Genomic DNA, 13,321 nt, shown 5'->3' with positions numbered 1-13,321 from the left:
GTCTTCTTCAGGGCCAGCCTCAACGTTCTTATAAAAATGCTTTTTTATAAAAAAAGAGTGTAGGAATATAAAATGATCACCTAGTAAATAATAAAGATTGCAAATAATACCGGTTGGGCGCTCTAACAGACTGAGCTACGAGAGACTCGTGGTGAGGTGGGCCATTTACTAGGTTGATATGTCACATGCATTCTATATATATGTCGGTATCTGGGAGGCCATGGATTCGATTCCCGTCGGGGACTCAGAATTTTTCTTTTTCCCATGCCCGTGTCATTGTTGAAAAATAAATCTTTATTATTTATCACCAAGCTCAAAATTTACCATCGTTATTAGTTACTACACACTTAATGATTTTGACATTGCTAATCCTGGCAGCATGCAGGCGAGAACGCTCGTCTCACCGCAGTCTCTCGTAGCTCAGTTGGTTAGAGCGCCCAACCGGTATCTTGGAGGCTATGGGTTCGATTCCCGTCGGGGACTTAGAATTTTTCTTTGTCCCATGCTCGTGTCATTGTTGAAAAATACATTTTTATTATTTATCACTGAGCTTGAAATTTACCATCTTTATTATTTACTACACATTTGATGATTTCGACATTGCTGATCCTAGCAGTATGCAGGACGCGTGCCACATATCAACCTAGTGAATGGCCCAGCTCACCACGAGTCTCTCGTAGCTCAGTTGTTTAGAGCGCCCAACCGGTATCTGGGAGTCCATGGTTTCGATTCCCGTCGGGGACTCAGAATTTTTCTTTGTCCCATGCTCGTGTCATTGTTGAAAAATACAGCTATACCAATGATCACCTGTAGTAGCTTGAATCTCAGCCGCAACGGAACAATGATAATAGCATGCAGATACAATAACTATATCAACATGACATTTTCATTCTATTTAGGTCGATCGCCACACACATTTTACACGTTTTAGCTATCTACTACAGTACCGATGCAAATGATGCAATCTGATTACCTGTACTATCGTACACTAGAGGCGAAACTTCGGAGAAACGGGGAGAAACGAGACGGTAGAGAGATTAAGCATGACGTTTATTTTTCCCGCAAACGGCAAAAAAAATCAACTTCGGCCGCTTGCCGTTTGGCGCTCGTACGCGGAAATGGATAGTTTTGTGTTTTTCGTGAATGGGGGATTTTTCACGGATTTCAGCCAAATTTAGGCATCGGAAACTGACCATCAAATCATAAAAAATAGCCTCTTAAAACAGTGAAGGAACATTTCAATAACACAGCAAATACAAAAGAAGGTACGGATGGCCAAAAGTGACGAAGTTTGAAACGGATTGCGATATTGGTTTTGAAATATTTTTGGGTTGAACAGTTTTCAAAGTTAGTCTCGTTTGCTTGTAACTTTCAATTAAAACGCCTAGGAGGCACATTTGGTTGCAATGAAACTATGGTTTTGTCATTTGAATGCATTGGAGTAATCGTCCTAGTGTGAAAACGGGATGGACAGGATTTCGGCAGTTTCGGACGTTCAAGTCGTCTGAATTTGTCCTTCGATTTTGCCGTCTAGGAAGACGATTTTCGAGGACGACTTGGTCGTCTTGGCGGGAAAGTCGTCTAAAAGCCGTCTTACATTCAAACTAGACGAACAAATCGTCAGACGACTTGTCCGTCTTCTAGTGCGAAAGCGGCCATTGTGTATTATCGAGATATTATTACGTTAGAATCTACCAGAGTTTATTTAGATGATTAGATCTCCTCTTCCTCTTAAGACTGATGTCGCGGAATTTTTACAAATCCCGCAGTCGCTGGTCAACAATCAAGAGGGCTATATATCTTCGTTACAGATTTATTTGCGGTGTTTCATTCCAAGTACTTTCACAATCTAGCGATTCAACAATCTAACAATCCAGTAGTTCTTTACTTAACAATTCTAACACGATCTGATCTTACAATATCATGACTTTACTACAATTTTCATATCATATCTTGCGAAACTAGTAATTTCCCCACGATCACGAGTAGTGTAAAATCCCAAGCCTAAGTATTGTAATATTACTAAATTTAATTCCTATTTCACAATAGCACGTTCTCTTTCCTAATTTAGCTAGCTATATGCGTGAAATTACTTCAGTTCTCTTACAGTAATAAACCTACGGACTCTGTTCTGGTTTACATTGTTGCGAAATCTTATGTCACGAAATCTACGAGTTACAACCTTTTTGTTTAATAATAATCAGAATAATTTATAATAATAATAATAATAATAATAATAATAATTTCGTGGCATTGCGTTACGGTCTAATAATTAATAATCAATAATACGTGGAATATTGACAAATTTTGTACAATATCGTGATAGAAGTTACAAGAGTAGCGATTTGGATTTTTTTTTATTGTTTTCGAGCTAAAAAACAATAAAAAAAATTCCAACTTGCAAATGCGACTGTTATAAACGGCGATACGCTATGTAATTTACCCGGGAATTTATCGCATTCCCTGTACTTGTATCAGAAATTTGACGCCAAAACTTAGGTTCTTGGATTTCCAATTTTTTGTAATAATTTTGGAGAATTTGTTTTAAATACGCTTGCTAGTAATTTACCAAGAAATGCTAAGTACTCTCTGTGTCAAAAGTTTTTCCGTGTCAACTTTTTTTCCGTGTCAGAATTTTTTCCACGTTAGAATTTTTTCCGTGTCAACTTTTTTCCGTGTCAGAATTAGGGCTTTTCACAAGTTGTCCGAAATTATTTAAAACGTTGCTCGAAATTTCTGAAAAAGGTGCTCGAAAGTCGCTCCAAAAATCCAAAAAAGTTGCTTTTAATTAAAAACGTTGCTCAAAAATTGCCCCCAAAACTCCAAAACGCTGCTTTTTATCAGAAAATTTCTCCATATTTATGCTAATTTCCCTTTGAAGGTAAGATTTTTAAGCAGTTTTATGCAATTTCACTGCATCAGAAGTATCTTAATAATATTTTTAGGCAAATTTTTTTTCGAATTACAAGGATTTCTTTCACTGAGAAAAATCGTGAAGCTATCGATGACGTCATGTTTGCTGCTTTTCCAAGGTTTCAATGAGGAATGAGCCAAAAGTCGAAACGTCTTCGGATGTTCCACGAAAATCTTCGGCAACGTTCATTAATCTTCGAAACGTTCGTATGGCCTTCGGGCAACACTCGGACAATCTTCTAGAAATTGCTCAAAATGCAACAAGTTGCTCGAAAGGAAAAAAGTTGCTCAAAGGAGCAAAAGTTTCTCGAAATATAAAAAGTTGCCACAAAGTTGCCGAGCAACTTGTGGAAAGCTTTAGTCAGGATCACTTGTCATCTTGTCATATTTGTCAACGCTGTCATCTGATTTTGACGAAATTCTCTCACTGCTTGATAAAACTTGTTGCATGCAAGTGGCATTTTCAGCCAAAAGGCCAGTACAGGAAACAATGTTCGATTCCCTCTATGGCGCGCGCCTGCAGGGAATCATGGTAGTTGAATTCATCGTTGCTATACCTCGCGTGTTTTGATGAGTACAACTACCATGATTCCCTGCAGGCGTGCGCCATAGAGGGAATCGGGCATTCTCTGGGCGCGGCGAGTTTTCAGTACGTACCATGATGTTTACCAGGGGACTTGGGGTTTATCGACGCATTTATTTCAAACTGGGTACGCGTAAAAAATGCGGCAAATCCCGTATACTACAAATACATATACCAAAATTCTTAGTACTTATTGCTCTTCTGATTACTTTTCTCCTACAAAAGAGTGCGCAAGGTTAATTAATTTCGTTTATTGACAAGCAGAATTGAAGGCACCTGTGTATAATTAGCTGCTAAGTTTTGGTAGTCGGCATACAAACGGTTTATTTCGTGGTCTCTCGGACGTTAAAAATGGCAGAAAAAGACCGTCAAGTGATTGTATGTTTTCACTGTGAAAATAATCACGGGATTTAGCCTGCGCGCAACGCTGGTGTCTTTGTAATTCCTCTTATTTACGTGATGGTTGCATTTGTCCATAACTTTAAAATATTTTTCATACCTTGTTCTTAACTTTAAAACCCGACGACAAATTTCTCCCAGACTTTAGCAAATATGCCACAGAGCTCTCTAGTTTTGTATCAGGAAGTTTCATGACAGTTATGACCATGCAACTCGCTGCACAAAATGCTGGTCAAATTACATCTAAAAATGCTTTGCTAATGCATTATGTCACGGGGGAGGGCGGCGCCATTTTTTTGGGAAAAAAAAAAAAAAAAAAAAAAAAAGCCGAAGGCGAAATTTATTTTTCCGGCCGCCCGTTAAGCGAAAATTTTTTAAAAATTAGGGGGTTTAAGGACCGAAAATTTAGACCAGCGCGGCATAAGCTTTTTTACGTCTCTGTTGTGATTGGTTATCGCTAATGTTTTAAGCCAATCATGTTGCAGCTAAAGCAGCACGCGGCAAATCAAACATGGCGGCAGAAGCGGCAGACAAAAACTTTACGTGGTCTGATGAAGAAATTAATTTGTTGCTTAATGTAGTTATAGACTACAAAGCAAGAAAAGCAGGGGAAGGAGTTGATTGGGAAACGGTCAGGAGCAAATACGAAGACGTAACCAAAATGTTTTTGGAAAAGTACCCTCATAACGACAAGGAGAAATTCCCCCGACGTACCGATGCGTACCAAAATAGCGATGCAGGCTGCCGCCGCTCGTCTTCTCATATCTGTGAACTGCTTTCTGGGTTTCTTTTGCCTCAAATTTTTAAATTTTTAAAACAAAATGTAACAAAATAGGGGCATAATGCAACAAAATGTTTCATTTTTGCTAAGCAACCAGGCAAAATATAACTAGATTCCAGGCCTTAACCGCGCTATCTGTGCAAAAAGTTGCACGGTTCGAGTGTTTACACGAGTCCGTACGAAATATGGAACCGTGCCGGTCAAAAATTTGACCTGCTTTTTTCAGGTCCCAAACTTGCACACTTAGCTGTTCAAAAATTCGTCCTGTTCCGCCGGTCCCGTGTAAACGCAAGGTGGAACCGTGCAAGTTTTTGTCCGTGCAAAAATTTGTCCGCACCCGTGTAAACGGGGCCTCAGAAACCTACAGCAAACACAAGCAGCGCAACAAGAAGCACAATTTTTTAACGCATGCAAGCTAAAATCAGATATGTTATATTCAGCTCCCCTATCTTGTTTTCGTTTATTTATTTTCGAAAAAATCTTAGCATGACAAAAAATAACGTCTACGAAAAACTTTACCAGTTTTTATAACAGTGGGTTCCCATTCTGAGGAGAAATAAAGCTGCTAAGTTCAGTACTTCTTCCTGTCCGCTGTTCAACTGCATCGAAAACCCTTGTGCTCAATAATATATTCATGATAGCTGACTTTGTTATCGAATTCCTCACGAACAGTAAGCGTATTAAACAATTTTTTAACTAACAAGTAACCTACTATAATATAATTAAAAACAGATAGTGTTCCGTTGCGTAAATTTTGGGTCTTTCCTGCCTACGACAAAAAAGAAAAAACCGTTTAGGTTTGATTTTGTGTGGAAGATCTTAGAGAACAATAACAATATTTGCGCATAAGAGGAAAAGTATCCGTAATACAATATGGCTGGTCTTTATAAGCGTCAATCCGACTGATGTCTCCTACAACTGAATGAACACTCTTCTTCATCTTCATTCTAACAGACGCTTCATAAAATCCCTCATTTGGAGATGTAACAAGTTGTAGCTGATATAAAGTGTCTTTTAACAAGAATGTTCTCGGATTTCTACACCTTGCCTCCAAACCAATGATTTGTACTTGATGTTTCTTTGGATGAGCACCGAAACTCCGAGTTGAAATTGTTTCCCCAGTACCCGCCAAAATTGGCCTCGTTGCCAAGGGAACTGCTTGTGTTGCCAAACTGGCAGCCATCGAGATCACTGAAGTGCGTCAGTTGTTGACTTTTCGTCTGCCACCAGGCCGCGGTGCACTGGGTACAGTTATGTCCCCGGATGTTAATGTACTCCATGACCCGGCATTCACCACTGCCTTCGTATTTCAGTGGACTCACATAGCCAGAAATTCCACCACCCAACCCGACCCCCCACAAGCTGCAATTGTGTTTGCATTCTCTCAGGTTTCTAGATTCGTTTTCTCGATCGCTCCCGAGGTCTTTCACTTTCCGATTCCTTCAGTTGTGTGTTTGTGGGGGTTGCGCGTCTTCGCTCCCTTCGTCTCAATCCCCATCTCCTTTTTCTTTTCCCACTATCTTCTTGTTCTCTCTCTGCTGTTGTCTCCTTCCTCCTGCCCTCCTCTTGTTTCGTTTTTTCTCTCGGTTTCGTTTTGCTTCTCCATCTCGCTCCTCTTTCTCCTTCCCTCATCTCCCCCGGCTGTTTTTCACCGTATTTTTCTCCACCACCATTTGTTCCTTTCTCCAGCTCTTTTCGGCGTTTTGGGGAGTGGCCTGGACTTTTCCCTGGTTTCGTGCTCGGCATTCGGTCACGGATCGTATTTTCATCTATTCGGCGCTCACCGCTTGGGGCTTCTCATTGTCATGGACCGAGACAGACGTATCAGTGAGTTCTCGGCTATTCGGATCTTCTGACAGTGATAATATTTCCGATTCTTTTTTTCTCGGCTGGCTGTCAGCGCCGCGCTGGCGTGACTTGTTTTCTTGACAGCCGTGAGCAATCAGCGCATTGGATTATGACGTATGTCACGCCTACTATGGTTCGGAATTTCTGGCTATGAGATTTTCAAATGTGGCTCGCACATAATCTCTGTAGTCAACTCCGAACGTTGGGAAGTCACACGTGACTCGCCAGTGACTCGAGTCCGCTGCCACAATCCGCATTCGACTATTTCCAATTCTGTATCTTTCCCAGTTTGGGTTGCGCTGATTCGTAAATTTTCCACTTAGAAGTGGCCCCTTTGCAAAAGTTTCACCTCTTCTTCCTAAGCTCTGGGACATGACTAGGGTCCAGGCCCAGCCAGGTTCCGAACTGAAGTCGCAGAACATTTCGTATAAGAGACACTCCTCTCTCCCTTGTATGAAGTAGAACCCGGATGTACGCGCCCCTTGCTTCCAGGCCTCCAAACAACTTTTCGGTTTCTGTAGAATTAATGTATGCATAAAAAATAAGAGAAAATATGATATAAGATACAAACAGGAATAGGATTAAAAAAGGCCCGGCAAAATTAAATGAGATGAAAACCATAATTTATTACGATCAGTTAAAAATTGTTTGTTTCTTTGAAACGATTCTTCGAGGTTAAGATGGAATCCACCAGGACTTCGAGTATTTATTAGACAAAACTATGTGCCAAAACTATTTACATCTTGTTGCAAACTTCGGTGTTACTGTTTCAAATATCTTTTCAGAAGAAATCATTTCTAACAACACCAAACATCGAAAACAAATTTCGAAGTTCCACTGAATTCCACTGAATCGCTTCAAAGGCTATTTTGCAAAATTGCAACACATATGATTTTACCCTATACTTTACATGCTTCGTGTCAACTTTGAAATCTATTTTCTCAGGCTCTAATAAGAAATTGTTGTTGGTGTTATCACGGATAATTACTTACATCTTTAAGTTTTAAAAAGGGTAGAGAATAACGCAATAGGATTTGAATTATTCTGGTACTCGATTTTTGTCCAACAAAAATTAATATTACTTGATTTCCTGACAGATTCCGTCTTTCAAAACTTATTTTCAAAACGCCACGTCTCGGGTAGGTATAACTTCTTTTCACCGCCGTTGAAAGGAAAAAACATGGCGGTCAGCAATCTGTTCCCTTGGTAACCACATTCATAATGAACATTTCATTTTACCATATTTATTATTGATTAGGCAGATACATGTTTCTATTTTAAAATAAATCTTGTTTGTTCGCCTATCAGCAGGATCTGCATGTTCGCGGACATTCGAGAAATGTTATTGCCAAGTGCGTACAGATATACGGATCGCTTGATCAGCAAAATTAAGAGCGTACCTACCGTTTTTCGTCTCATTCTAACAAACACAAACCCTGATCTCTCCTCAAAATGCTCTTTTCCCTCGATTCTATTTTCATTCAGCTCGCAAACGCCATCTTTGATAGCTGAAGTCTGATAATTGTACGAGGTACACTTTGGATCGGCCAAGCACTTATGTCCGCAACCGAAAATCCCGCGGGTTGAAAGGGATTTGTACGTGTGACCGATTAAAATTTTGTTATGGATCATCAAGCCTTGAGATTCGAAGCAGAATTCTGTTCTGCTAAAGTGAGGGAAGAGAAACTGCACAAGAAAGAAAATCTTGATGAATGTCGCCTCCATCTTTCAGCTGCGAGCATATGTTAACTCATGAGCCAACTGTCAATTCACGAGCCAACTGTCATCAAAACCAATTAACCTGCTATGAAAAGTCACTTGTAAAACGCGACGGGGCGGGGATCGAGACGGGGGGTGTGGTAGTGGGAAAAATGGAAAATTGAAAGGGTGGAAGTGATCAAAGTTGCTCAAGATATACCGCAGCTTCGAGCTCATTAAAAACATGGAGACCGTTATAGGCCCTTCAAATATCTGAGGTGTGATATCTTCAGAACTAATTTCACATACTTTGATTTACGTTTTTACGCGAGCTACCGTTTTTTCCCTCCCATGCAAACTAGAAATGTTCTAATCTCTTCGAGTTCAAAATCTCCTTAAAGTTGCGAGCAAGCAGTTAACGATCGAGATTTATCGCTTAACTAATCACCTTCACGAGAAATGTCTTGATATAATTATCAATTCTTCTATCGGAAATTACACAAAAATGTACCAGAGTCGCAGCCATCACATGCAACGTCCCCTCCCTCCCGGCCCAACATGCCCGTCTTTAATTCTTGTGCTATTTCCATGACAGCAGGTGAGTTTCAACAGAACATTTCTTTTTTTTTTTTAATTTGCCACTCGAAAACAGTTTGACGTCGGCTTTTAAACTAAAAGTTTAAAAGGAAGCTGACAGTTTCGTATTATTCATGGAAAAAAGCATCTACCATATGAAAATTTTCCTCGATTTTCAATGAAAGACACAACGTAACAAAACAATCATGTTCCAAATAACGTCCCGCACAAAAATTGCTGCAAACTTACATTCTTGATTACTTAATGTAATTGAACGTGTGTCTTTTTAACTCGCAGAAAATGGAAGTCGCGAATCACGAAATTAGTTCTTGTAAAACTAAAATACCGTATTTTCTCAAATAAACGCCCCCGGCGTTTATTTCAAACTTGGCTTCGTGAACCCGGCGTTTATTTGAAGCCGGCGTTTAATCGGGGCCCGGCGTTTATTAACGGACTGCAATTTTCTGCCAATTTTTTCAGATTGATTTATTGTTACCGATCTTCGAGACCAAGGGACAGTTTGTCAAGGCGGGACGATTTTTCTCTTCGTTCTGCTTCGAAAAAGTGTCCTTGGGTATCCAAAGGTGATTATTTCCCAAAGGTGCACTATTACGGATTGGATAGCTTATGTTGCAATCGAGATTTGTGACAAACAGAATATATTTTCTTGTTAGCTTGACCTCAAATAAACGCCGGGACCTCGAACAAACGCCCCCGGCGTTTATTTTAAAATTAGCAATTTTGACCCGGCGTTTATACGAGGCCGGCGTTTAATTGGGGTCCGGCGTTTAATCGAGAAAATACGGTAATTGCAAATGCACTAATTAAACTCCTGCTAGAATTTTGGCTGTATGCTAAGGTAGTTAAACTCCTTCTATCAATACAATTTTCCTTTCATGTGTTTTTTTTCCTCCTATAATGAAAACAAGGGCCTTTATAGTCTGCTATAGAACAAATGTCAATCAAGCGAAAAGCCGATCCAATGATTGCTTTTTTTGTAGCAAAGATAATTGAGTGCATCTGTATCATAGCTTTTCTCTTTGTATCCCATTAGGTAATGTAAGTGCGTCCAGCTGTTCGTTTGGTAGAAGATGTCTCCTCGGCAGGCCCATTATCGCCTCAGATATTAAATCTATGATAAAAAAAAACTAGAGTAAAAGTGTCATGTAATGTGAAATGTCGTTTAGGATAAGAACTAAGGCCAGCTACGATTTTCGAAAAAGCAAGAACAGCTCCTAAATTCGTTTAACAAGAACAGTTTCCCAAATTATTCTGTCACTTAAAATAAGCTAACAATATCCCTTTTAAAAACCCTGCATGATAGGCGAAAACAAGAAAATATTTTGCATAAACATACTCTTTGGGTGTCCCTGATTAATAAATAAAATCTTGCTTACGAATTTTAGTTCTCAGTCAGTTAAGCTGAACAGTTTCCCACCTGCTACAACAGAACCCGCCATTTTGATTATTTCGATTTTAATTCTTTGAATGAGAAGTTACTGCCATGTGGAAATGACTCAAAGGATCCACAAATTTCCCCTGAATTGATGCAAAGCTAAAGGGCCCTTTTATATTAGAGATCAAAGATGCATAATCCGTGTGAACCAACGTGGGCAATAAAGAAATTACAGGCTGCCACATGAAAATGGCTCGAAAGATTCACAAAATTCCTAATTCAGTGAATTGATGCCAACGGCAACGACGCTTTAGAAAATTTTGATGCGTAATCCGTGCGAATCAACTTGAGCAATAAAAAAATTACTGCCACCTGAAAATGGTTCGATTGATGCTAACGACCGCGTTTGTACTGATTAATTTTTTAGAGATGGAAAATCCATAATTCGTATGAATCAACTGGCTTGGGCATTTTTTGTTGCGGCTGGTTATAAGTTACAGTATTAGTATAATGATGGACACAAGATGAATATCGTATGTGCGTCTTCAATGAACGACGAACTAAGAGACGAACTTTGCCTTAAAAAAATAAAATACATAAATGAAAAAAAAATGACTTTTCTATGGGGAAAACAATTACTGGTGTCCCAGTAGTTTACATTGTGGCATTTAAATAAACAAGCAAACATATATTGTAAATAAACCTGAAAAACTTGTTAAAAATCCCAACATATATTGTAAATAAACCTGAAAAACTTGTTAAAAATCCCAACATATATTGTAAATAAACCTGAAAAACTTGTTAAAAATCCCAACATATATTGTAAATAAACCTGAAAAACTTGTTAAAAATTCCAACTGGTGGGAGGCTGACCAGCTGGCTATATGCAAGGCGTCTTCACTTCACTTCACTTGTCCCCTGGTGCCAAGTTGGCGCATAGGGCCTCCACATGTGCTCTCCATCGATTCCTGTCTTGCTCTGCAGTGCGCACCTCTCTCCAGGACTGCCACCCTGCTTTGGACCTCTCCTTTTCTACTGTGCGCCGCCAGGTTGTTTTTGGCATGCCTCTCTTTCTCTTTCCCTCTGGGGTCCATGTCAGGGCTGTAACACAGTTGTCAGGTTGTTGTATGAGGATGTGTCCTGAATGAATTGCCATCTCCTTCTTCTTACCTCTTCACTCAACCTCTCCACGTTAGCCCTTTCCAGTAGCTCTCTATTACTAATCTTATCTTGCCATTTAATCTTCATTATCCTCCTCAGGCATATGCAAGGCGTAAAGGAGTTAAATTCGGAACGACCAAACACAAATCCGTCTAGTTGCTGGAGGAGGATTTGAACCTGGAAGCTCAGTGGCGATAACAAGTCTGACGCTCTAACCACAGGGCCACACCGCCTTTAGATGGATAATTCATTTGTGTCTGCGTAAAGACGGGCATTAGACAAATTGTAAATTTAAAGTAAGGGATGGACCATAATTTTTTTGGAGGGGGTATACAAAATATCGAAAAAAATATTGTTTGCCGGGTCTAGAAAGACAAAATAAATTTTCTTTGCAAACACGAAATGTATAACAAAATATAGTTTGCTTTTCCAAACCAAAAAAAAATTGCACAGTTGCATAAAGTAAACAAAAGTTTGCAGAGGAAAATTGTTCATATCCCCCCCCCCCTCCAAGAAAATAATGGTCCGTCCCTAAGCCCTCCCAAACCCAGCCTAAGACGAAAAAGCTCTCCTATTGATAAACCCCTACAGAATATAATCTCATGTCTTGACTTTATATTTAAATCTTAGTTTAAAGGAAGACGTTACTTTTTCCGATTATGGACTCCCTGTTGTAGATATTGCTCTGAATTTAACAACGCTTCTGCATGTTCAGAAACTTTGTGATGTTTATTTAAGAACTGTAAAGCTTGTATTGTGTATCATGTCCTTATGTTTACAGTATTTTACCATGTAGTTTGTTTTTCAGATTTCAAATCTCTCAAGTTCCAAATACGAAATATATAAGGCCACAAAATTCTTTTCGATAATAAGCCCCTCCAAAAAAGCCCTCCCTAAAATAAGTACACAAAAACGGATTATTAAAAAATAAAACCAGTGCTTGTTTGTGAAATTAAGAATCAAAAGTTGAATTCTGCTAACTGTACGTTTTCCGTACTGAATATTACCACATGTTCAACTTTGCCATCGAGACAATAGGCTTCAGATGAAAAGTAAAGCTACAGCCTGCATATTTTAGGAACACAATTTAGGATATTCGTCTTTGTTAATTTTTGGCAGACAACAATAAAAAAACTATTCTATTATTAACAATAATGATGTTGATTTACATCTTTCGAGAAAAAAGGAAATAAATACAATCTTTTTTAGGACATGTACGAATCTGATAAAATTGACTTAATTTGCCGACTTAATCAATATTTACCAAAGTGTTCAATTTTCCGGGATTTTCTCTTGGTCGATAAATAAACTGATATGAAAACCCAATTTTTCAGATAGTTTTACCGCCAGAAAAAATAATAGCCTTGTTTATGTTATAATGTTAGTTTTGGCCTTTAAAATTTGGGCGATAGCAAAGTTATTTGCAAAATGATTAAAATCATGTCACGACGGGCATATTTTTAAGCGAATTATATAATCATTCTAGCATTGCATTAAATATTAAAATTAACAACGTTTACATAAAAAACTCGACCGTTTGCTCAATAAAACAAGTTTTTTAGTTTGTAGTTTGTGGCGCGTAAGAATAAATGTTAAATATACACTTTCTTATTCATATTGGCTAATAGAAGAAAACAGAAACCAAACGAAAAATGACTTTTGATTTAAGAGTAGAAAAAACATAATTTCCATCCCTTCTCTGTGATAAAATACACATTAGTTGAGACGCAAGTTTGTTTTGACTGAGTTCTTTTAAAACCATTAGCTGGAGGCAACAAAGTAGATTGGAAGGTACACTGCCACTTTAAACCCTGAAGGAACCGTCAGAAAGAAGCACTCAGAGTTAGTCATCAGATTTTTATCACTGTTTAAACTACTTGAAAATAAAGTTCCGTTTATAATGTGTGTTTTGAGCTGGTTTTATCACATGATCGTACCCTGTTGAATTGTTAAATATTTTCCCTCT

At 38.7% G+C, this 13,321-nt stretch overlaps 1 protein-coding gene across 1 annotated transcript; it reads right to left on the bottom strand.

Moving 5' to 3' along the window:
- Window positions 1–5,091: 5,091 nt before the first annotated feature.
- LOC144648800 (uncharacterized) lies at window positions 5,092–8,370 on the bottom strand. The gene is made up of 3 exons (XM_078508257.1): window positions 7,929–8,370; window positions 6,679–7,039; window positions 5,092–5,997 (listed from the first exon to the last, which is right to left on the bottom strand). Exons 1-3 carry the CDS (start codon window positions 8,247–8,249, stop codon window positions 5,714–5,716), a joined length of 966 nt encoding a protein of 321 aa, XP_078364383.1. The 5' UTR covers window positions 8,250–8,370; the 3' UTR covers window positions 5,092–5,713.
- Between the last annotated feature and the right edge of the window lie 4,951 nt (window positions 8,371–13,321).

This window comes from Oculina patagonica, chromosome 4 (assembly GCF_052425735.1).
Source record: "Oculina patagonica isolate OP01 chromosome 4, crgOcupat, whole genome shotgun sequence".
NCBI lineage: Eukaryota > Metazoa > Cnidaria > Anthozoa > Scleractinia > Oculinidae > Oculina > Oculina patagonica.
This window is presented reverse-complemented; position numbering and strand designations above follow the sequence as displayed.

Excerpts from the sequence above, each read along its gene's own strand:
- LOC144648800 (XM_078508257.1), bottom strand. The coding sequence starts at position 8,249 with ATGGAGGCGACATTCATCAAGATTTTCTTTCTTGTGCAGTTTCTCTTC. Across the intron at positions 7,040-7,928 it reads TTAGAATGAGACGAAAAACG|AAACCGAAAAGTTGTTTGGA; the intron begins GTAGGTACGCTC and ends TTAATTCTACAG. Across the intron at positions 5,998-6,678 it reads GCGAGCCACATTTGAAAATC|TGAGTCCACTGAAATACGAA; the intron begins TCATAGCCAGAA and ends TTTCTGGCTATG.